Source organism: Cryptomeria japonica, chromosome 9 (assembly GCF_030272615.1).
Source record: "Cryptomeria japonica chromosome 9, Sugi_1.0, whole genome shotgun sequence".
Classification (NCBI taxonomy): domain Eukaryota; kingdom Viridiplantae; phylum Streptophyta; class Pinopsida; order Cupressales; family Cupressaceae; genus Cryptomeria; species Cryptomeria japonica.
The window spans coordinates 509720465-509746952 of record NC_081413.1 but is presented as its reverse complement, the minus strand read 5'-3'; the positions used below and the strand labels follow the sequence as shown (position 1 = coordinate 509746952).

Genomic DNA, 26488 nt, shown 5'->3' with positions numbered 1-26488 from the left:
GGTATCTACATGCAATGTTGGTCTATCGTCTAAGGAAGGTAACTTCGACGAAATAAAACATTGCGTCGCCCAAGCAACATCCCCATGCCTGAAAATAGACTCCATCCTATGTGCTGAAACTACAATAGATCCACCATTAGAGAGAGCCTTCAACACAACCTTCTTGCCATCCACTATGAACTCCAATTCCATCCGCCTAAAATCCTGAACATATCTACCAAGCAATTGAAGCCACTAGATGCCAAGCACTATGTCAATCTCACCAAGACCCAAAACATAGAAGTCATCGGTCAAAGTGTAATCACCCATTTGAATACAGAACTTTGGGACCCTCCTAGTGCAACGCATAGAAAACCCATCTGCAACTCACACTAAAACCTAGAAAATTGTCTGCCTGTAGCCCACACTTAGCAACCAAACCCTCATCAACTAAATTATGGGTGGCACCACTGTCCACGAGGCAAGTCACACATGTCCCTTAATCACTCCCTTCAACTAAAAGGGATGGATCTTAGGGACTCCCGAGAGTGTGGCAATAGTGACCTTGGATGTATCCAAAGTCTCATCCTCTCCAAGCTCTATCCGTGGAACCTCCTACTCGTCATCACCATGGCTGTCCTCGGAGGCTGTATCATGTGCATGCTCATCATCTACATCTGGATTCTGAATAAACCTCTAGGAGATGTTCTTTTCCTTTCCCAAGGCATCTATGTTTGGGCTCCCAAGGTTCCTTATAGGAGAGGCAAAGCTTCTTCCTCAACTCATTCCGTGTCTCTTGATCCATCCTAGGAGGAGGTTGTGTACCCCTATGCTGTGTAGAAGACCTCTAATTAGGCTTAGAGCCTCTGGAAAACTTCCTATCCGAGTAATAAGAAATGGGTGGTGGTGTGGTGTCTAAGTCCAGGGTAATCTATATAGCCTCATGTAGGGTGCTAGGCTTAAGAGCCTTGACCAATCCTCGCAGTCTGTCATGTAATCCCTCCACAAATAACATCACCACATGTCTAGCGGGAATCTTAGGAACCATCACTGCAATTCGTTGATACTCATTGATGTAAGTTTCAACATGGCCTGTCTGTCTCAATAGTGCTAGATCTCTGTAATATAACTCCATGTCCTTGCAGTCAAATCTAGAGATCAACCACTCAGTAAACTCAATATAGGAGTATATATGTCCATGGTTTTGGGTGACCAAACCATGGTGCCACCAATCGTAAGCTATGTCCTCTAGATGCAACACTGCGAACTATATGGCCTCGTCCCTGAGCATAGGCTTAAGCGAAAAGTATATATCCAACTTGTGCACCCAAGCACGTGCACTCTTCGTCCTACTACCATCAAAAGTAGACAAAGCGAGCTTGTTGGTAGCCCTCTGTAGGTCACCATTCCACTACTGACGGTGGCGTTTATCATCCCACCTCATGCTATCTATGCGCTATGAACAATATTGGTGGAGAGGGAATGCCTCTCTCACATGAGTAGGTAGGCGGGCCCACTCATCACTGGTTGTCATCACCACATCTTGAAATGCAATGCCCTCCTGAGGGTCATTTGGGAGTGGCTCATCTCTAGCAGGGAAATGAGGCTGCATGGGTCTGTCTACTATCCAAGCATGAGCCCTCTCGTGACTATGGGAACCACGAGCACTGTCAAACGATGATGGAGCTCTACTACTGCCACGGTTGCCAACTGTAGATACCAACCTATCATGCCTGTCACACCTACCCCTATGGTGTCCCAAATCCAATCTATCCAATGTATCCTGTAACTGATCAAGTGCCTACACAATCCTAGGCTGAGCATTAGCCAAGGTTCTTAACATCTCATTAGGGTCAAGGCAGTTTTGTCTGTGATTAGGGCTCTTACTATCCTCCTGATGATCACCCATATATACACCTGCTGGGACATCGATATTAATGGCTAGCTGACGGGGTCCTCTCCTGCAGGTGTAGTATCTATAAGGTCCAAACTATCTACGATGCATGTAATAAGCCACAAAACCCTCAGGTGGGTAGGGTCATGGCTCTGATACCGCTAAAAGATCCCCAACCCAATTTTAACCAAATCTGATCCAAACTCTGAGGTTATTTGCAATTTTTTGTCTGCTGAAAAGTCTTTAGCCAGCGTATGATGAGAAGGGGTTTGACTGATTTTTTTGGTTTTGTTTGCTTTTTGAGTTCTTTTGAAAGATTCTTGAATGCTAAATGAAAGAAAGTACTGATACAAAATAGAATAATGCATAACACATAAAGAAGACAAATAAGATGATTTTCTTTCACTCAAAAGGTCAATGTACATACCATCAACTGAGCATATAGGTCTGATACAAATTTCTAGCTGATTGAATATGAAGATCAGCTCCAGCCTCCAATATTAGCTAAAAACCCCAAATACAACCTAGGGTTTGATGCCTTATTTCCAAGATGGAACGACCGGCTGAGAATAAGCTGGAAATAAGTGGTAGTGACCTCTAGATGGTCTTCCCTACAATTAGTTAAAGAGGATCTGCCCTCAAACTGATAAATCTGCAATCAAAGCCCCAAATAAGGCTGTTAATTGCCCACTGAAGCTGGATAATGCTGAAACCTATCACCAAGAGAGATGGGTCTTCGTCCAAATCTCCACAATTCTCCCAAAAGTTTGCGTTCCTAGAAGCTCCAACCTTTTCAAACCCTCTAGTTTGCTGCTGCTCTCAAAATGGAGTCATAAGAATGAACCCAAATGAGACACCAAATGCCTTTTCACCATATCCAAGAAGTTTGATCTGATTTGGGGTTACTATTTGGCTTTAAAATCATAAAATATCATTGAGGGTCTAATTCCTCAATGTGAGCTTGGCCCCCTTTTAAAAACAACTTAAGTTACTAGGATGGAGCGGGCACTTTTCACTATTCCTCTTATGTTTCTTTGTTACTGTTCACTTTTTACTATTCCCTTAAGGCCAACTTTAATACTTCAATTTTAATCATGAATTCAACCCCAAAACTCCAATCTGAAAGACCCGTAAAGCTCCCTGCTGAGTTCCACAACCCCCGATTGGGTCCCCAAACCACACTGCTAACCTACGGGACCCTAATAGTAGGCCAACCTCCACTAAAGTCTAAGATGCCTAAGGAAGGGACATGACATATAGAAACTACTTTGTACTTTGAAATCTACTAGAAATTGCTTTTCTTGATATTGATGTGAATATGTCATGGTATAACTTCCCAAAGGGTTTTCAACTCAACAATTCACTATACTAGCATTGCTTATTTTCAACCTAATGGAAACTCCAAATTATTGTTTCCAATTTTCCATTTGGTGGATCAAACGACAAACTTTCATTGCTAATTTTACACTCATAGGGGTGAGAAACATTTTGTGCATATGACTATGACAAAGACTTGATCCAAACTAAGAATTGTCAAGAGTAGATGGTGACCAAAAAGATGTGGCTATTCTAGAATGATAAAACTTCTAGTACGTTTTGTGGAATAAGACTTAAACATTTAAGAGTTAACAAATGCAGACATTAACTAAGAAGACAACAAATGGAGAAACAAGAATTATTTTCGGGTCCACCAAGTAGCCCATGTAGCATAGACATAAGAAACTCAAGTCTCCTCCAATAAGGTAGATAACAACAGTCTCTATGAATGGAATGGGTAAAAGAAGGATCATAAGAAAGGAAAAAGCCATAACCTTTGATGCCTAGATTATACTTATCACCATTTCAACAATTCATTGGACAAGAATCTATAGTTCAAAGTCATTTAGAATGATGAATCACGTGGGAAAGGAAGCAATGTGTCTACAATCCTATGCTAGCATGTACATGCAATCCTTTCCATATTTTTCCTAATATAATCAGGATGTTTTTACAACAAGATTTGGTAAGTTGCAAAATTATCAATTCTCCAAGTGTCTTCTAGGAAGCTCTTCTTTACACAAAAGATAAACTGTGATGACCCCTTTGTCCTCTGTGCTGATATTTTGTTGTTTGGTTTGCAGCTGGGGTTTGATTTGATTTTGTAATTTCTGATTTTATTTGCTTTTAGAGAATTTTTCAGATATGATAATGCAGAATATAGACAAATGCTCATACACAACAAGCCTCAATTCAATTGTATATATAATTACAGTAAGTTTATAGAAATAGCATATTTCCAACACTCAAAACCCTTGAACTATTTAGAATAAAAAAAACAATTACAAATAAAATGATTCGAACCTGAAATTCTGATTCAAACTGCTGCATAGATTTTTCCTTCACTCCAAAAGGCTGCAATTGATTTCCTATAGCAGGCCACTGCCCCCAAGATTATTTTCAGAATATTTGAATGCCTCTAATGCAAAATCGGCCAAGCCCTAGATGGTACGACTGGGTGAGGAGCATAGCTGGGCTGAGAAGAAAATTATATGGCCTGTAGTAGCTGTAAATGTTGACAATCCTTATATATTGAATCTGCTACCGATTCAACTCTTTCTCCTCCTTCAATTGATGAAAACTTGAAGAAATGCTTTGCAGTTTAAGCACAATTTGGACTCCTGTTGTGAAGCCCTCCTGTAGACCAAATTCAAAAGATATTTCACTTCCTCAAATGGTCACACACTGAAGATTATCCGTTCTCCAATGGCTGCTTGCACGCTGAAAACCTTGGTTTTCGCTTGCAGAGAGAAATCCATGAAGACAAAATACAATAATGATGCCTTGGTTCAATTTCCAAAGGCTTTTATATATTCTCCATGAAGGGGGTCGAATTTCTCCTAAAAAGCACAATTTTAACTAATTGAACATTTTTAATGTTGGCATAATAACTTAATTTCACCCCCTTGGCCTAGGCACCTCACTTAAATAATCAATTGGCCCTTTTTTAATGATGCAAAGACCCCTTCTTTATGAAATATTAATAACTTTATAATATAACGTTAAATGCCTTATTATAATTAATTATTAATAAAGTGTTCACTTTATTAATAATTAAATAATCATAACTCCCCAAATAATCATTATTTCTCAATTTTGTCTGCACCTGGAAGTTAACCATTTTATCCTCTGTACGTGCAACTGCCTTACTAAAAATAGAAAGGGTCTCCCTCTATGTAACTTTGACTTACCATAAATAGCAAGTAATGCATACAGAGTCCCGAAGACCTCAAACAAAAGCCAAAACTGCTAACCATTGAACACTGGAGATGATACGAGCCTCAAAAGACCCTCTAACCATCCTCATTAGCCTACGAGGGTCAGAATAATAGGCTAATCATCCAAAAATCCATGTCTGCTAAAACAGGGACATTACATAAACAACCCTCGTGGGGCATCAACAAACAAAGGTTACCATTCAAGTTATGCTATTAACTTTTTCAGATTCAACACTTCATTAGTAGTTGTCTCTGCAAAGGGGTGGCCCTTAGACATCACTCCATTCAAGAATTATATTGAAAGCATTCATTTTATGGCTTGGTCATATTTTAAAGCTTTCCACCACTAAAATAAAAAACTCACTACTAAGAGAAATGCATAAACCAACCTAAGAACCCATAATTATTTAGTATTGTTACGAAACTAAAATGTGCTTATTAAGACAACAAAAATGCAACTTTATCTAGAAGAGCTGTAGCAAAGAACCAATGTCTGTAAAACCTTGATAAAAAGGTGTTCTCATATCTTTAGATTTCACAGTGGAATCAATTAATTGTGACATATAATATGGGCATAAATGAAAAAACAAGTCAAATAAGTGAAACACAAGGATCTTGTCTTTTAATTTGGCTAAGGGGTGTTCTTTACAGTTTTTGTGATCAATTAATTTGGAAGAAGGCATAAGTAATGATAATCCTTTAATCCAACTTTGTCTCCTTATCTACCTAGTATATAAAATGACCCTGAATGAATAGGTAGCTACAGCGCCTCACCTCAAAATTGCATTTGGTAAAAGAGCCTTCAGATTAGCCTTCCCACTATTGTTGTATTTCATTTTCTTTCTAAGGCTGCCAGCTAAATATACATATTTAAGCAATGTGATTAGGTAACAACATTTATAAATATCTGTCTTAATACACAACCTGAGCCCACTTGTACAAAACGCTATCAACCAACCAATATCTCTGTTTCCTGCTCAATCATATTGCTCTAATTGTTGCCAATTTAAAACTTTAGACTTAGAATAAACTTAAGCTATCTCATGCCTTTGATTTCTCATTTATTTAAACCTCTTTGTTGATCCAGTTCTCATTGTCTAGACAATTTTAGCTCCAGTCTCAATGACTGTTGTTCAGAGTAAGAAATTGATTGTTTAATCTTATTTGTACAAGTCTACATGATTATTTCATTTGGTAAGAGAACTTTTCGTAATCTCATAAACAATTGTCAAAAATAAAGCATTGTACTGTCTTATAGATGCTTACCTTGGTATAGTTGTACCAGGTAATGCTGTAATAGGAGGAATGATCTCTGGATCCAGATTGAACTGAGAACATATATCCTTGAGAAATGGACCAATAGGTGAATCTAACAGTTCTTCAGAATCTGTTAGGACAGTAAACCTGTGTTTGTGGCTTTGATTAGATATTGATTTAATTGATTAAAAAACATCTAGTTTATTGAAGCAGAGCCTTAGAAAACTCCTATGTGCAAATAACGAAATGAAGAATAATAGAATCCTAAAATAATAATAGGGCACATACGCATCATCACCACCAAGAGCTGCAAATGGGATGATAATTGCCTTAAAGCGACTTGCCATACGAACAAATTGTGTTGATGATTTCCATATCAACTTGTAGGATTCACCCTGTAGCATAAGCATCTTTGAGTAATAATGATGATCACAACTAATCATTTCTCCTCAGAAGTGTCATCAAAAAGTAACATATTACTTCATTTGAAATGGAACCTGAATAAGTTATTGATAATTTAGCTTAATTTGAGTGAGAAGAGTTGCCTAACAAAATAAACAGTCAACATAACTCACTTTTTTCTTGTTCACTTCCCTTGCTCCTCCAGGGAAAAGAAGGATGCTTTCTCCATCCTGCATTACTGATTTAATTTAAATCATACAGAACATGCACTTGTCATACTGGTGAATCTAATGTTCTATTCTTTTATCAGCACAATCAACATATTTAACTTCAGAAATTGGTATCAGCCACAAAAAGAAAAATCTTTTAAAGTCAAAAATATCATGTCTTATAAGAAAAGTGCGAGTTCCATAGAATGCTTTCACAAGAGACCTGAATGTTAGACATTGCAGAGACTTTCATAGAGAACCATATTGAACTAAAACATTACCTATCTTAGATTTGGGCCATAAAACCTGCAGCACTTGTAGAGAATTGATAAACCTTACTAGTACGTGGGGTTCAAGCCCCTTCAAAAACACACATAAGATTTAAATGCTTTGAAAAAGTTCAAAAACACACATAAGATTTAAATGCTTTGAAAAAGTTCAAAAACATGAATGAATCATAAAAGTCCTTTCTTAGTACATTAGAGAAATAATGTCTATTTTCCCCATTCTTGTAAGTAGCTGTCATGTCCTTTTTTCAGAATTTAAAGAATTAAATGAGGACCCATAGTCTACTCCTTATTTCCCGTTGGCTAAGGGATAAAATAAGGAAAATAATTTAATAAATAATATTTTAAGTTGGGCCATGTCACTTTATTTTCACAAAAGACAACTTAAATATTATTATTATCTTAATACAGTGGACATCTAGATGAGACATTATAAGGCTTATGTAATATTTTTTTTTAAAATATTCTTATGAACTTTGGATATTCCTTTATTTAAAAAAATTTTAAACACTTTTGAACAGAAAAGGGATTCAATTGAAGGGCCTGAAGAGAGAAGATATAAAAGGAGGCAAATAATCCAAGGCATCATCTATTTATTGTCATTTGTTGTTCATTCCATTGTGGAGATTGAAGCAATCAAAGATGGAAACCATTAGTGTAGTAGATTTAGGGGAGGAAAACCCTCTTGGTTTCCATTGTTGGATTTGGGAATGAAAACCCTCTTATCCATCAAAGGTGATTCCATTCAAGGATTGCAATTGTGTCGATTTGTTGAAGATTGATGATTATTTGATTGTCAAGAATTGGATTGATTAAGTATTTGCAAGTAAATCTACCCGATATCATCAACACATCAATATTTGACAAAACTCAGAGGGTTTAATGTGTTGCTTGAATCATATTGCTACTAGTTTAAAGGTTTTTGAACTATGTTAACCCAAGTTTCTGGGATAGGGACGGCAGGGGACGAGTTTCCAAGATGGCAAACTATTTTACCAATTTTGGGGACAATAGGGAGACGGCAAAGGGGACGACTATATAAAACCTAGGGAAAATTTTAAATATAGAAATTTTTTAAATGTTCATATGAAAAATACATAAAGCATGTATATATACATTATATTAATAGGAAAACATGGATAAAGCAAGTATATGTACATTATAGAACCTTAACATACCACATTTATGTTTAGAATTCATTGTCAATACTCAATATGCAATCATAATTGAAAATTCATTGTCAATATGCCAACACTTGTTTGCATGTAGTTCATTGTTTCTTTTTGGTTGGAGGATATTTTGATAGTATTCCATTACTATTATGACCTACAACTACTTCTTTCTGCACTACAAAGTTTTGAGTGTTTGTGAAATTCATTACCAAGCTGTTATTCATATTTCTTTGTGCTTTTGGCTATGATTCAGACCTGTTTACTTTTCATATCAGTGAAAAGTCCAATATTGCAGACCCGCAACCACTTTTTTATACACTATCAGGGAAAAGGGCGATGGCTGGCCATCTGTAGGATGGTTAGGAGACATCACAAACATCCCCAACCATATTGGGGATGGAGGCACGTCCCCTTTGAGAATCACTGTCGTCCCCAAGTTTCCGTGACGTTTCCCATAGATTTTGCAATTTTGGGGATGGCAGGAGAACGTCCCCTGGCCATCCCCAAGTCCTCGAAACATCCTCGATATGGGGATGGGGGATTTTAGCTCGGGGATGCGTCCCTGGGAAACATAGTTTTTGAAGGTCTACCTTTCTAATCATATTGTTGTTGTCAACACCACTCCCAATTGTACAAGGGTAGATAAGAATCATACAAGTCTGATCAGCATTTATTCAACATGTGGCAAAGGGTTCACACACGTTTGGTGCTATCTCTACCCATGTACACCTCAGCCACCACCATTCTTCAGCAGCACCAAACCACTTTTGGTCATTTTGTGACTGTTGTACAATTTTCCACTTTGCACCATCCAGATGTACAGCTTCTGAGTAAATTACTATTGTACCATTGTTGGAAATAAATAAATGTTTTGGGCACCAAGTTCGCAAAACTATTATAAGCGATTTCATAAGGGTTGGTGCTGCTGTTAATTGTGTAGTTAAATTAATATATTTGGTGCCATAATTGTTGAATTGTTTATTGCTTCTATTAAGTGATTTAATCTAAGTTACCAGTTCGAATTCAGGCTTTGGTTTGGGCACACGAACCCTGTTCGTGGGTTCAGGCAATTTTTTTTTGCCCTTTGGGTGTGTGGGTTGTGTTCGTCTGTACATGTGTCTGTGTATATATACATACAAAAATTTAAGGAAATTTACATATTATAATACTAAATACATTTGATAGTATGATATTTCATTATTGATTAATGCCCAATGCCAATTGATAGTTCAGAATTAAATTGGAAGATGGAACAATGCAAAATGGTCGAAGGAAACACATTGAATAGTATGCTACTTCATCATTGATCAATGTGTGAGGAAAACCCAATGATAGAAGGGGTGCTTTTAGGGACATTTTAGAGTTTTTGGATGCAAAAAAAGGTTAAAAATGTCTGTTTTTGTTATGTTTTGGTGCTCAAAGCCTTTGGATACGCCCAGGTTCGTACCTAGGTTCATACCTGTGAACCCAAACCCCTGGGTACGTACCCAAGGTGAACCCGATTCAGGTGCATGGACCAAAATAGGCAAACCCAGTAAATCAGGTTTTAATTGTTTATTAATAGTGGCTGGAATAATTGATTATTACCATTAATTTATCAAATCTGCAGTTCATTGTTAATTGTGAGATATATATGAGGGTTTCCTGTTTTCATCAACTCTATGCATCAGAACTGCTATTATATTTGTCATATTTTCATTATATAAGGGTTTCCATGCTTATATCAGCCATGAATATTCAGCTTTGCTGTCATAATTCATTATTATTGGCATATGGTGGATTCCAAATTCATATCAGCATTGTTGATTGTTACATCTACTTATTTATAATTACTAACTAGTTCAATACGGTGGACCGCTAGCCTGTCCATTTGGGTTCCCATAAGCTAATGGGTTAGAAAATAGGGAAATTTGGAGACCATTTTTCTAGTAGGATGTCAGTGTCAGATATTTATTTGAGCTCCATAAGTTACGATGTGCATAACACCCTTTTCTGAGGTTCTTTTGGCTGAGTTCACCCATACTATTTTTGGTAAGTCAGTTTCAGGCATCGACATAACCAGTTGTCGGTATTTTTATTTTCGAATGTGTCAGTGGCAGCAGTGAATATGATTATCTTGATATTCGGTATAATCTAATGGGTTCAAATTTAATTAACTCTAGGTCATTATTTTATAAACTTAAATTAAAGATTTAACTTTATCATTATTTAAATATTTTTTTGATAAAAGGCTCCATGGGCACCAAATATTAAATTTAATGTATGGGGCCTTTTGAGGAAGATGCCAATTTGGGGACATAAAGTGAATAAAATAAGACAAAGGAAGTGGGCATAGCTTTTGGGAGTCTATAAAAATAGCTTTTGGGAGCTCATTTCTTCAGGTGGACTTGGATATTTGATATTGTTCTTGATTGTTGGTAGAGTTGGTCCTTCCTAGGGTTTGTGAGGACAAAATCCCTTACAAACGACTTCTTCCATGTTGGTGAAAGATCCAATCTAGAGGATTTATTGGTGGTTTCATCTAGAAATCACATTGGAGCTTAACAAAGATTTGATATATATTTCTTCTTCAGTTTTTTGGGATTACAATATCGAGAATTATTTAGAGGATGAGATTTGAGGAAGGGTTACTGTAATGTCCCCTTCTCATTAACGACCTTCTAGTGGTCCATTAGCCTATTCCTGAGACCCGTAGGCTAGGTGGAATGAAGAATGAGGGTCCAACACTGATGAAGCGAGGACTTACTATTTTTAGTAACTCAGGGAATGGCTAATTTGATGACACTGTCTTACTGAGCTCTCCATGCTCTGTCGCTAGGCGCAAAGATCATGCTTTTCGGAGCATTAGTTCTTGACTTACTATTTTTAGTAAGTGGCAGTATGGCATAATTCTATTTCTAGCAGTGGACAGGTTCTTGATCCTGCAGCAATTCAGTGGTCTTCCTAGCTAAGTTTCATCCTGGTTTTGACAGTAATCAGTACAGGAGTCATATGTAATGCAGTTAAATATTATTTCCTTATTCTAAGGTTTAATATTTAATTAATCTGATTAATTGCTACTGATTTATGGAATTTGGGGATTAATGTCTATTATCTCCTAAGTTTGGCAAAATTCATGTGTGATAAGGGATGCCGAAATCACTTAGAGGAACATTATTTTTATTACATCTCTAATATTTGCCAAAGTGTTTAACGTGGGTCCATGCCTTTGGCGTGAAGTTTGACTTGTGGAAAATGGCGCTACACTTGGGGTCCACATGTGGTGAAATGAAATGCAAATGAAAGGAGTTGAGTTTGAAGGAATTTGCATTTGGGTTTGATGGTGAAAAGTTATAAATAAGAGCCTTGGGCTCCCGTTTGCATCATCTTGAAAAATTGTAATGTTATGCTATCGGTTTGGCGACAGAACTTGAGGCTTCGGAGTGCGTCTCCCTAGTGCTTCCCGGTTTCGTACTTGAAATATAGTACCTAGCTGCGTGCTGTATTCTACTACATTCTTAGAGTTGGTCTTAGACATTTTTGGTTTTGAAGTGATTCTGGAGACTTGCTGGTTTGCCTATGGCTGAAGTACCTTTTCGATCATACCTCTCTGCTGAAGCGACTGACGATTATGGGTATCATCTCCTTCTTCCTTCCCAGCACTGGCGATAAACTTTGTGAGTTTATAGCATGTTTGTTTGAGTTTTGGATTTGTTATGCTAAATCGAAATTCCTAGTTATAGCGTGGGTTTCTATTTTGCATTGGGATGCATGCAAAATTAATAAGGGGTTGTTTGGGTTGTGGCTTTGATTGGTTGTTGTTGCAAGTGAAATATTGTGGGATTGGGACTGGTTTGAATTGATTTGGATATATATTGAGGGAGTTATGAGCTTTTTAGCCTTTTCATAGGTTGCTGATTTGTAATTCCAGCCTGTAGATTGGATATAGCAGAAATTCATTGTTCTTAGTGTTATAATCTGCATTTCTCTCCTCATCTTATTGATGAGGAGGTAGAGTAGAAGTTGGTCTTCTTTGAGGTTGGTGGGCTTTTGTTCTCAATGTGCTTCCCAAATCAATCCCTAGGCACAAATGGGATTCTTCTAACCTTTCTCCTATCTCCTCCTCTCTATTCAACACTGCTTGCACCCTATTGTATTGGACATCACTCCTCCTTACCTTCCATGCTAAGGCATTCAAGTCTGAAATGAGGTCCTCTTGTGTGTCACCAAAAATGAACAAGTTTGGTTGTCCAACTGGCTGAAACTCCTCTCTTCCAGGAATGGGCAACTGTTGGAGAACCATGGTTTACCTAGCCTTGTTTGTACCTTTAAGGATTTCAATCACATTAATGTGTTGACTGAGCATCTGGACAGGTCTGCAAAGTCTGATGACTGTCCTTCACCTTTCAATAGTGAAAAATATCCAAGTTGGATGCAAAAAACGTTGGTTTACTCAAGGCAACTTCTAGGTTCAAATGGTCATTTTGATCAAATGACTTAATGCAATGCTGTAGAGCTAGTAGTAGGGTGTCTCAGGTCTTAACTGATCAGTTTTGATGTTTTGAAACAATCATTTACTTCTCCTTCCTTACCGATTTCATGAAATTGTCAAATTGACCCCAAAAAGGCTACTAGAATTAGCCCTAGTTTTTAGTGAAAATTGTTCACCCTGCTCAATCTGCTAAACTTCATGGACAACCCTTGGAGATGTGGTCTATTGATGATGAGGACTCAAGGATTTTTGCTATGGCAAGTACTGTACGGACTGTTTGAGGACTGTCCCACAAAAGAGGCATTTTTCAAGGGTTTTTGAAGGTTTTAGTGAGGGTTTGCAAATTGAAGATCTTCTCCATGATGATAGACCCAATTCAAATGTTCAAACCTTGCTATGACATCTATCAAACATTTCCAAGGATCCAAAAGCCATCTTAGAATATTGTCATTATGTCAAACAAATGCCATACTGCTGCCCTTACACAGAAAAAACAGTCTAGAGGACTGGGACAGCAATGTTTTTAATGTTTTTCATACATTTTCAACATTGGTAAACCACATACAATGAAAGGTTATCAAATACAGATGCAACAATGCCTTGATAGAAGTTGTAACACCCTGCAAAACAAATAGGAAAGGATTTCTTATTACTGCTGTTCATACACTGCCATCACTGCACTTTGACAGTATTAAAACTAATACAACTTCCTTTCTTTGTTTGGATGTACTCCTTCACTCTGTCCCTGGCCTGCAAAGGGGTGTTAATGGCAAGGTAAAAGCAATACATATAGCCTCTTAAAGATCTTAAGAGTTTGAACACACAAAAGATGCCACAAAACATGACAGCATTATGAGACTGTGACAGAGAATACACTTTTCTAGGATCCTTATTTAGGTCCTTTACAGTCAAATTGTGTACCTTGTCTTCTTAACATTGAAAACACTTGTAAATACATTCCCATGATGCATAAAAGAGGAATTCATCATTCCATACTGTCCATTAAGGAGGTTGACAATGAGGTTTTTAACAATGTAACAGTGACACATTGTTTCACAGTCTGATTACACCTTTGCTTCTTGCATCCAACCAAGTCATGAGAGAGACAAGGATGGTAAAAGGCAATGATAACTCTTGCCAACTTAATTCTTCTTCAACATTTCAAAGTATAGTGCTATGAACAGCAAAGTACCATTCAATCAACTTTAAGGATACCCAAGCCAAGTTGTTCACTTCACATACTTGCCATGGGCTTACAAACACTTGTGCATTGCTAGAAAAGGAAAATAGATGTATGATACAGTATGTACAAAGGATCCAACAAATTTCCTCAAAGCCATGGATGAAGAGACTTTGAAGAAATCAGTTGGACCATGAATGATCTTCCATTGGAACCACAAAACAATGCCTTTCTCAAGAGCACTTCAAACAAAACTTGTTCCAAACCACTACTCAAACATCAAATGAGATCACACCAATTAAAAACAGGAGTAGTACGGACTCATGAAGCCATGGTAGGGACTGTACTCTCAAAAGTGCAGAAAACTAGTTAAAACTCACAAAAATACAAGAACAAACAAGTATTTCTTTTATTTTTCCAACATGAACCACCCATACAATGATGGGAACATGGTTTTTATACATGTGCCAACTTATTGAAGCCTTTGTATGGACAGTTACAGGCTGGAACTAACCAAAACCACCAAAAGTCACTTTTTTGCACTTTTTGACAGCTTTTTGACAACTTTTGACAACTTTTGTTGCTCAAAAAGTTGCATTTTGACTCCCGGTGACTTGGCACTCAAACCAATGACTCAAAATCATTAGAAACACTAAATAAACATGCTACAATGCCTTTCAAGGCTTTACAACATCAAAAATTCAAAAATGCTCATTTGAACCCAAAATTGACAATTTTTGGCCCACTGAGAAAAAAACAAAAATCTTGGAAACTCTTAAACACAAATGAGTTCCAAACCTTATTACACCACAAAACAAACCTATTAAACCTACTAGAAGCATAAAATAAACGCACATGCTTAATTTGCAACAAAATGCTATACCTGCTAGGATTTGAGCATTCAGGTGCTCAGGTGCTCCTGCACCACTTATCTCTATTAATTTAAGGTTAAGTAGTAGTACTACTAGCTAGTTCTGTTTGTAACTCTCATCCCACTGAAAAAGTGGAAGAGGCCGGCTTGCTGCCTAATATCAAGCAACTTTGTAATTTTCAGTCCTCTCGCTGCATAAGTGGTCAAGTGATAGCTATGTCTAATGATCCTCCCGCTGCGTAAGCGATCGAGTTGAGGTTATTCTGTAATTGTAGTCCTCCCGCTGCATAAGCGATCGAGTTGAGGTTATTATGTAATTGCAGTCCTCCTGCTGAAATATTGCGGTTGAGTGATTCTTATTTTGTGTATCTCACTTGGCTGATTTACAGCCAAGTTTCCTTGTTCTCCCGCTGGATAACTGGAAGGGGCTGGCTTGCCGCCCAAGCATTGCATTATGTTTTAGTTTTCTTAAGCTAATGATCCCCTCAACACCGTATGCTCTCACCTTCCCACATTGGGCACTTGGTGATCAGAAAGTGGAAGGGTTACTTTCCAGCATGGTTTCAGTTTATGTTTTCTAACCTTAACGGGTTAATTTCTTGTTGATGTTATCGCTGGCCTAAAAATTCAAAAAAAAAAAAATTGGGATATTACAATGGAATCAGAGCTGGTTTTCCTGCCAGCCTATGAGAGTCAGTGGGTTCAGAAGTCTCCATGAGTGACAAAGACGTCAGATACTACAACAAAGAGCAAAAGAGACAACAGTTTCAGATTCCTATAGTGCCGAAAGAGGACACATTTTCAAAAGTACTGAGAAATAGAGGGAAGGATCTAGATACCTCAAATTCAGTGGATTCAATGGCAGATAAGACTACAAAACCAAATGAGGCACTTGATAAGAAGGCAGAGAGACAATTCAATGCCATGAAGGACATGATGTCTCTACTACTGGCCAAGCTCAACCAGAACGTTGTTGGGGTCCCTAATCAGCCCAACAATGGACCGGAAGCCAGCACTTCTAACGCTCCTGTAGGCAATGGAAATGGGAGTAACAATGGAGGTTCAATCCCAAGGCCTTTACAACCTGTATTTCTGCCAAGAGAAGTACAACAAGCTGAAACAGAGATACCCACAGCTGATGAAATAAGGAACAACTACAGGGAGTATGCTTCTCTTCCTGGTGAGATCAGAGATATCCTAACTCTGGATCAGTTTATGAATCAGAAAATGAAGAGAGGAAGGAGGAATGACTATAAGTTTGCTGCCCCAAGAGATTATCAGCAAGCTCTTGGAAGAGTGACCTTAGCACATTTTGATGGAAGCGCTAAGAGTACAACTAGAGCATGGGTACAGAAGTTGGACAATTACTTGTCCTTGATGCCTATGCCGGAGGAGGATGCCATCAAGTTTGCTACCTTGCACTTGGATGGAGTGGCCAACGAATGGTGGTACCATGGGTTGGTCACCCTTGGTCATAACTTAATCACCACCTATGCTGATTTCACCAACAAGCTGATTGAGAGATTTGACACCAGGGATCCAGAGCTGAAGTTTAGAGAACTTGCACAACTCAGGCAGCAAGGTTCATTGGACACTTACGTGACTGAATTCCAAAACCTGTCAGTCATGGTGAGTAGCATCTCAGAGAAGCGGTTGGTTGTCCTTTTCACTGAAAGACTTGAGGAACCTTTGAGAGGATGGGTCAAAGCTTTTGATCCGCCCACCCTGGCAGAAGCTATTAAAAAATCTAGAAGTATGGAGTTGGCTGCCCCAAAGGGTAAAATTCAATCCAAGCCTTTTCCTTTCAGAAAGGATAAGAAGAAGTTCACAAATCAGACTAAAAGGTTCCCTCGAATGGATGATGAGCTCCGTCAAGAGCTCCGGAGGAAGAATCTTTTTTACTCTTGCAGAGAACCTTGGGCCCCCAGACATAAGTGTCATGGAAAGGGGAATTTGCATCAGATGGAGTGCTATTCTGCAAATGGATTTGATTCTGAAATTTCAGAACAGCAAACTGAAGTTGAGGACAACGAGTATGAAGAGGCTCCTGAAGGGCCTGAATTTGGGTCAGAAGATAGAGGAGTGGTTGCTCAACTCTTGAGCATTCACAAAAATGAATCCTTTAGAGTTTGAGGTGTGATTGGAGAGCATCGTGTCATTGCTCTCATTGACACAGGTGCAACACACAACTTCATTGAGGAGAAGATTGTTGCAAAAAAGGGACTAGTGGCAAAGGAAGTTGAGGGCTTCAAAGTCATGGTAGCAGATGGCTCCACTATATCCTGTAACCGAATGATTTCCAACATGTCTCTGAAGTTGGGGAATCATGAAATCAGAGATGATTTCTTTGTGGTGAGCATTGGAGGGACTGATGATGCAGTCCTCAGGATTCAATGGCTGAGATCTCTTGGTGAGATCACACTAAACCTACAAACCATGGAGATGAAATTCATGTCTGAAGGGAAGAAGGTAGTGTTGAGAGGAATGTCGCATGGGGGACTTAAAGTGGTATCCTTGAAAAGAATGGAAAGGTTGATCGGCCATAATCAGGTGGAGTGGGCAGCAGAGTGTTTGATAATGCCTTCCAATCCATTGGTAGATAAGGGCAACTATTCCTCAGATATTTCAGCAATGATCAAGGATAGAAGCAAGATCATGGTCATGCCTTCAGACCACAAAAAGAGCACATGAACTATCCTGAAGACATTCAAGCTTTGATAACCAAGAGAAACAAGGTGTTCGAAAACCCACCTCTTGGCAGACCTCCTGAAAGAGGTGCCGAACACATTATTGAGCTTGAAGAAGGAGCTAAGCCAGTCATGACTACTCCTTACCGATATCCTAAGAAGCAGAAGGATGAGATTGAGAAAGCAATTCAGGAATTGCTTGACATGGGTTACATACAGCCTAGCAAAAGCCCCTTTGCTTCGACTGTTGTTTTGGTGAGAAAGAAGGATGGAACCATGTGCATGTGTGTGAATAGCTTAAAGCACACAGATAAAACACGTAATGCAGAATAATAATGCCATAGACATCAGATAAAATATAAGAGATGTTATTCCATTCATAATCGTCTGGCACAAGTTACATTCAGAAGTATATAAAGATACTGAGAGGGTGTGAGCGCCAACTGCCGCACCGCAACTGCCACCCCTCGGTTGCAACTAACCAAGGCAATTACAACTTACAACTTAATTAACTAGTTTTATTTGCTTACAATATTGCCACTAACATCATCCCCCCCACAAAAACAAGGTCGTCTCCGGACGACAAAACAACATGAAAGGATTACAACATAAAACTCAGGACTGAGAAGGGGGTGGAGGAAGCATCCATGGTGGAGAGGGGGTGACGCTCAGGCAAGCGCATAACTCGTAGACCTGTTCAGTCCGCAACTTGAGGTCCCGCTCTGCCACCATCTGGCGTTCCATCGCTATTTTCACCATCAATGCGGCCTCCAAAACTTCCTTATCTTTCTGATCCACCTGCTCCAAAGCGCTACTCAGTCGGTTCTCCAACATAGTCCTGTCTTCCTGCACTTCCTCCAAGGCACCCTAGCCGTCCTCTCTCCCGTTAACACTGTTTCCAAGGCAGCTCGTTCTGCATCCCATGCAGCCGTCGCCCTAGCCAACTGCTCTCTGTGGAGTTCCTCTGTATGCTGGACCCTAGTAACCAACTCATCTCGTGCCAACACGGCCTCCCTGCGTTGGGTCTCTGTACTGTCGGCAATATATTGTGTCCTCTGCAACTCATAGTAAGTTTCTTGGAAGGACTACTCTATTTGCCTCAACAATGCCCCTCTGCTGGTTTCGCCAACCTGCTCTCGGAGGCCCCAATTCTCCAACATCTGCAAGGTCTCTGTGGTAGGCCATCCACTAGACTCGAAGCACTGAGTAAAGTGCGTCCTGCACCTGTCCCTCATGAACTCAAGTAGCCGCGCCAACTCCTCATCTGCCCGGGCCTCACCCTGAGACCATACTGAGGCTACTACCCGTCTGGCTTCCACAGCCATATCCGCCAAAAACTGCTCTAATTCCCTGTCGCCATCCCCTCTCGAAGATGCTACTATATCTTGCTCCTCCATAGTTCCGTGGGAAGTCTGAGGGAAACTCAGGGTGAACTCCTGCGTAGGGCTCAACATCAACTCGCGGATGGGTGAGTGATTCCTTGGTACACTCCTCGTAGGCTCAGGCGAACCATCTCCGACGAGGTCCACAACCTCGTGAGGACTCTGCTCACGCCTTGGAGAAAGGACTACTGTTCCAACAAGGGTCATTGGTGCCAACTTGAACCAGCTTAGCCATGCATTCATGTCCTGCTGAGAAGGGCGATCACTCCCTCCAAAAAGTTCCGGTGGTACCGCCATCTCCCCAGCTACTGTCCCTCCAACCTCTACTGCCATCTCCCCAGCTGCTATCCCTCCAACCTCTACCAGTGTCGTGGCCGCAAGTGGGGGGGCCATAATCACGTGTGTCCGACCTTGCCCAAAACCAGGAACGAGCACTGCCATCACTACCGCACTTGGAGGAGGCAACATGGTACCTACGAAAGTCGTCTGCTCATGCAGAGGCTGTGCGACCAACACTGATGTTGCCCCCATGTCAGTCTCTCCATGTTGCCCACCCTGACCTACCATTCTGAAACTAGTCTCCATGGCAGAATCACTGGAGTCCTCCGCCTCCTCACTCGGGTCACTACTGCGAGACTCAGACTCTGTTGCTGATGCTGAAATCACTACCTTCCTCTTCCGTTTCGTGCAAGAGTGGATATCTCCGCTTGGCGCCATGGTGTCCAGGTGCATCCAATAAAATATGGGGGTCTGTCCAGGGTGTACACGACCTTGTGGTGCCAAGTACTGGTCCTGGTCCGGTGAGCCCAGAAGGCGTACTGCATCCAGAAAGAACCCGATAGCGTGGTAGGGCATGTAGAAAGTCCTATGCTGGAGAGTCATGAATTCCTTCATTCTGTCCGCTAATACAGATGCCCAGTCATATACTATACCGTTATGGATGCCATTCACGAGCACCATCTGTGCCATGGCAATATCTGAAGCCCGACTTGCTCTCGTGAACCGGCTCTTCACTACGACCACTAGGCATCGCCATATTCCTTCTCTTAAAAACGACTTCTTCAGACCACGACTCTTGCTTGTGTGCTGAAGGCTAGCAAGTTCTGCTTGTGTGAGGTCGTCGCGACACATCAGTTTCAAAAGTTTGTCTTTGAAGTCGGGGGCTATTTTCTGTACCTTATCCACTTTCTTTCCGTGCATCCCCGAAATACCGAAAACTCTGGTAAATTCGATCGAAGCAAATGATACTGTAAGCTGCTGGTGGTCGTAATCAAATACTGATTGCCGCCTGTGCGAGTCGTAAGTACCAATCATGGCGCGCAACACCACCTCGAAGTCCCTTATGCAAAATTGGCATCTGGATGGCCCACTGTACCTGTGCAAGTCGCAGTTGCGTCTTCAGAGGGTCATCATTTGGGGTCTCATTCCACCATCTCCTGCAATCTGTGCCAGTCAAACCCTCAAAAGTGATTGTGTCCATCGTCACGTCACTCTTTGCTGGAGTTTGCTGCACTTTGGAGCGTACCTTCTTTCCTTTCTTTTGGCTACTGTCAGCCATGCCGCCTCTTACCTTTACACCCGAAGGCAGAATCCGGACCACACCCTTGTTCACTGAGGTTGACAGCACTGCACCAGGTAACTGCCATAACTGCTTTTGCCGATTTTTCCCACTGGCTTCAATTAAATAATGCTTCCTTTGTCGTTTGTGCCCTCTTTTTTGAAAAAAGAATAGGGTTAAAACAATAAGCACATGCCTCTGTTGTAGCCGTACGGTAATGCTATGTCCTTTCGTTGCCATACCATTAATATTCTGCTCCTACGTGATGTGGCCCTTGTGCGGTTCACTGCTAAGCTGGTGCGGGTTGCATGTGTGGGCTGGGCGGGCTACGTGTTTGGTTATGCCACTATGTTGTTTTGCGGGTCTTCACCGCACGGTGGTCCCACCGATTGGTGGTCCATCGCACGGTGGTCCCCCGGTTCGGTGGTTCCACCGTACGGTGGCCCCCACCATCGTGCCTTTTTTTTTCTTCGCACGGACCCGTACGACCCTTTCTTTTTCTATTCTTCTCGTACGGTCGGTCATCGTACGGACACGTACAACAACCTTTTTGTTTTTTTTTAATTCCTTCTAGAAGGTTCGGGGTCGGTTGCCCGTCTTTCGTGGTACTGTTTTAATTTCAACCCATTGACGGCATTAGGAATCTCCTTCCCGTCGAGTGTCCACAACTTAATCGCCCCGTTGGCATTGACCTCGCGTACCTTGAAGGGCCCTAACCATCGCACTTTAAATTTTCCTGGTTTGATTTCGTTCCTCCCATTGAATTTCAACACTAACTGCCCCGGAGTAAACTTCATTCACCGAAGATGCTTGTCGTTCCAGACCTTCCATCTCTGTTGGGCTACCTCTCTGGCCCATTGTGCCATCATTCTTTTTTCGTCCAACTTGCTTAAGGCATATAGTCTCTCCCTCAAGCTCTCCATATCCCGGAGTCTGTTCTCTACTGCAATGCAAAGGCTTGGCACCATGAATTCCATTGGCACCACAGCTTCCTACCCGTAAATGAGTTGGAACGGAATCTGGCCTGTGGTCACCTTGTAGGTTGTACGGTAGGCCCACAAGACCGAAGGTAACTTTTCTTCCCAGTCTTCTCCCTCGACACCGCACGACTTGTATATCACGCTCACAATAATCTTGTTGGTAGCCTCGGCCTGCCCATTGGCTCGCGGGTAATAGGGGCTAGACAATGAATGGAAAATCTTGAATTCCGTAGTAAGGAGTTTAATAGCGTAATTCACAAAATGTCCACCCCTGTCGCTTGTCAACTGCATAGGGATCCCATATCGTATAATAATTTGCTCGTAGATGAATCTTGTTGTACTTATGGCCGAGTTATCAGGTAGGGCCCGCACTTCAACCTACTTTGTTAAATATTCAGTGGCTACAACAATGTAGTGACACCTCCTAGCGCGACTCACCTTGAGCGGGCCGATAAAATCCAGCCCCCAGCGTTCGAATAATTCTTGAGCATGTGAAGGGTTGAGGGGCATGAAATCCCTTTTCAGTGGCCTCCCTGCTCTCTGGCAGGTATCACAACCTACTACCCATTCCCTCGCATCATTATACAATGTGGGCCACCAGAGGCCTGCTAGCAACAACTTCCTTGCCATCGTGTCCGGTCCCATATGGCCTCCTGCGAGCCCCTCATGTGCTTCCCTCAAGACGCTTGGCACCTCTTCCTCCATCACACACCGACGTAACACCTCGCCGGGCCCCATTTTATACAATAAACCATTAATCAGCTGGAATGTGCGGCTTCTCAATGCAAGCTTTCTTCTTTCTCCCGGCGACATGCCTTGGGGGAATACAGAGGTGGAGAGATATTACTCGATGGCAGTATACCATGGTGGTAGTACTGCGATCTTGAATAGGTGGGCGTCTGGAAAGTCGTCATTTACCCCTTCTGGCGGCTCTCCGGATTTGATCTGGGACAATTGTTCAGCAATAACATGGCTTTTGCCTGGCCGTACAATTATTGTGAACGTAAACTCTTGAAGTAGCAGTAGCCATCTGCTTATCCTGCCTTGGATGATGGGTTTGTTTACCAGGTACATCAAGGCCTAATGGTCCACATAGAAGGTGAAGGGTGTCGCTAGGAGGTAGTGTCAAATTTTTGTACGACATAGACCATCTCGAGGGCCTCCCTCTCGGTGGTTCTGTAGTTCCTCTCGGCTTTCAACATAAACCTACTCGCAAAATAGATGGGGTGATCCAACCCGCGTGCCCCTTCCTGCGCTAGCGTAGCACCAATGGCATAGTTCGAGGCATCCACGTGTACGTGGAATTCTCGGTCCTAGTTTGGATAGGCCAGAATGGGTGCTGCCACCAGTCTCGTCTTAAGTTCCTGGAATGCTTCCTTTTGTGCCGATTCCCATATGTATGGTTCGCCCTTTCGAGTTAGTTTGTCAAGTGGAAATGAAAGTTGGGCAAAGTTCTTGATGAACTTCCGGTAGTATCCAATGTGTCCCAAAAAGGACTTGACTCCTGTCACATCAATGGGTGACTCCATTTCCACAATTACTCGTACCTTATTTGAGTCCGTTTTCCATCCAGCTTTACAAACGATATGGCCCAGCAACTTCCCCTGTGGTACCATAAACCGACATTTCTGTAGATTTAAGGCGAGCCTAGCCCTTCGACACCGCTCCATGCACTGTCTCAGCGCCACCAAGTGATTGTCTTTGCTACTGAAAATCGACCAGTCATCCAAAAAGGCTTTAAAATTTTCTACCGACATCTTATCAAAGATGTGAAGAACTATCCTTTGGAAGGTTGCTGGAGCGTTGCACAACCCGAAAGGCATCCGGTTGTACACATAGACTCCATCTTCCACCACAAAGGTGGTCTTCAGCTTGTCCTCCTCGGCTATTGAAATCTGGTTGTACCCTGAGAAGCCGTCGAGAAATGAATACATTTCATGGCCAGCTACCTCCTCCAGGATACTGTCTGTGAAGGGTATGGGAAACAGGTCCTTGATGGTGACTGCATTGAGGCACCAAAAATCCACACAGATGCGGATCTCGTTGGCCTCCTTCTTTAGTGAAATCACAATCGGCGAGACCCACTCACTTGTCTCCACTCGAAATATGATGCCGGCCTCTAGCATCCGTTTGATCTACTCGTTCACCTTGGCAGCATAGTTTTTGTTCATTTGGTACGGCCTCTTCCATACCAGTTGAGCTCCTGGGACCAATGGTAGCTGGTGGACACACATTTCTGGCGGAACCCCCTTCAAATCCTTGTAGGACCATGTGAATACGTCCTTGTATTCCAGGAAGATTTTGAATTCTGCAACCTTCAGCACTGGGCTCCAATCGTCGCCTACCCAAATATTTCGGGGATTGGCAGTGTCTCCTAGGTTTGTTTCCTTCACAGTGGGGTCTTTGTACCGCATTGGCCTATCTTTCGAAAATTCGTATGCCGAGACATGATTTACTTTGGCGTCTCCCTCCTTGTACTCCGTGTATTCTGGCGGAAACTCCTCCTCGCCTGGCTTGTCCTCAATCTGTAGCATGTGACAAGCCGGATGAAACACTTCATAGTCTTCCATTTGCCAATGGAAGAGTCCATTCAAAGAAGAAGTGCCATCTTCTGAACATCCGCCAAGTTCCAGTACTCCTTCCTCGTTTGGTTCCTTCTCGTCCTTACCTTCATAGGAGTCCCACTCCCATTTGGTTGAATCCTTCGAATCCGAGTCAGATGACGCTAGTTCCTCACCAACAACCTGGGTCCTCAGATCAATGGTATACTTCCGCCGCCCTTTCTCCACAGAAAGGGTGTTCTTTTTCCAGTCATGGTTCACCTTTGTTGTGACCAGCCACCCTTTGCCTAAGATGGCGTCGTACCCCTTCTTCTTGAGTGGGATTACCAAAAAATCTAGTATGAAGGGTTGTGTGCCGATGGTGACCGGCTGGGCCATCAAGGTGCCAAGTGGCTTGATGTCGTGCTGGTCTACACCTACCAAGTTGAATGTGGGTGGCCATAGTGTTGGCTTACTGAGCTTCTTCCACGTATCCTCTGGTAGTACATTCACCCCCGAACCTCCGTCCACGATGGTGTCTTTGAGGATAGCCCCGAGAATTCCCATCTCTACTACAACAGGATGCCACCCACTATTTAAGGCCAACAACATTGGGTCAGCTGAGGGGCTGATCGGAACTTCCGCCTGTGTGGCATGCAAAGGTGTCTGCGCAGTGGTTTGTATGGAACTAAAAATGCCGGTTCTTAATTGTGGCATTGTTTTCAGAAGGTCCTTTACCCTTATAGGTACTTCCATCCGCAGTATTTGCCCAATGATGTTATTTTCAGCTTCCGTACGGGATGATGTACTCACCCCCTCATTGTTTCGTCGTTCGGCCGTCATCTCACGTTCGATATTGGCTTTTGCCTCCCGTAGTCTCTCCTCCGTACAGGGGTCGAGATGAGTGGCCTTTTTCGTCTGAGCGTAGGTGATCACTAGTACTTCTTTCTCACCGGTCTTCTCAGTCTTCTCAATGTTGAGGAGATTAACCCCTAACTTTGGGCAATTTGCGTCCTCATGGACGCCTGGCCAACACCATCGACAGAGGTGCTAAGGGGTGGCTTCCTACGTGCAATCACGGGCGAAGTGCCCCCACTGATTGCAGGCCCTACATTGGATCATTGGCCGACCCTTGGCGTCATACTGGATACGGTTTCTGTTATTGTTATTGTTGTTATTTCTTCCGCCGCCACGTCTGTTATCCCGATAACCTCCAGATGATGCCGTTGTGTTAGTTTGTTGGGCCGTACCCGCTGGTGCGGATGTTGTGGCCTACTCAGTGAACAACACCTGGTTCATTTGCGTAATTCGAGTCTTCATGTTGTATGGGAAATCCTTGGTGGAGTGTCCCATCACTTGGCAAATCTTGCAGAATGACTTCTTCCGGCAAGTACCCTTCGTATGTCCCTCCTCTTTGCACTCAGTGCACCATATGTCCCCTTCGGTCCGACCAGTGCTTCTCATTGTTTCGAATTCCCTCCTCATTCGCTCCATGTCTTTCTGGAGCACTTGCACCTTTTTGCCAGCCTCGCCATCGCTGCTGCTTTCCTCGGAAGAGTCATCATCCTCGGACAAGCTATCCTTCTATTTTTTCTTCGATGTCTTGGTCTTGCTCTCGAGATCCATCGCTCTATTGTATGTGTCTTCGTAGGATGTCGATGGAACAATTTTCATCTTCTTCCGAAGGGAGTGTTTCAGTCCCTCCACGAACCATCTCTTTTTTAACCCATCCGCTGGTTGACTCTCCATTTTCCCCAACTGTTCCTTCGGCTGCCGACAATAGGCTTGGACAGTCTCGTTCTTGTTCTGCTTTGTGCCATAGATTTCGCCGACTATTTCGTTGTCATCTCTGAGGGGGCGGAACTCTATCCCTAACTCCTTCAGGTCAGGCCATGTGCCGACTTTGGCCTTATCCATATCTGAGTACTAGTCTATGGCCACTCCCCTTAAGGTTGCTGGGAATTGTGGTACCCATTCGTCTTGGTCGGTAACACCGTTCGCTGACCATATGGTTTCGCACGTGTGGCAATACCGACCATATGGTTTCACACGTGCGGCAATGGCGGACGGGATCTTCCTTCCCGTCGCCATTGAACTTCGGCAATTTTTGTTTACTCGCCATTGATGGGGGTCGTCTCCGCGGAGGTGGCTGTGGCTGTCTAAGCCCCTGCACCACTCCCTCCGACACCGGTGGTGTATCCTTCGTGGGTGACTAAGGGTACGGTGTTTTGCCTGCCGTGTGTCGCACCTGCAGCCGTACAGTTGTCCTCCCCTTCGTTCTCACCCGCGCCCACTCCTGGCTCCCTTTGGTGATCCTCACTTCGCGGCATAAGGGATAAGTTTCTAAACTGATCCTGAGTCTCTT

General features: G+C 42.1%; 1 protein-coding gene across 2 annotated transcripts in view; it reads right to left on the bottom strand.

Annotated features, from left to right (window-relative positions):
• Positions 1-26488, bottom strand: part of LOC131855822 (phytyl ester synthase 2, chloroplastic-like) — a 101008-nt gene that overhangs the window by 29065 nt on the left and 45455 nt on the right. For both annotated transcript variants that reach the window (XM_059211044.1, XM_059211045.1), the window contains exons 2-4: positions 6960-7016; positions 6673-6779; positions 6394-6531 (exon numbers count right to left, since the gene is read on the bottom strand). In XM_059211044.1, the coding sequence (XP_059067027.1) occupies positions 6394-6531; positions 6673-6731 (197 nt within the window). In that variant the 5' untranslated portion in view covers positions 6732-6779; positions 6960-7016. The remainder of the gene's footprint in view (positions 1-6393; positions 6532-6672; positions 6780-6959; positions 7017-26488) is intronic.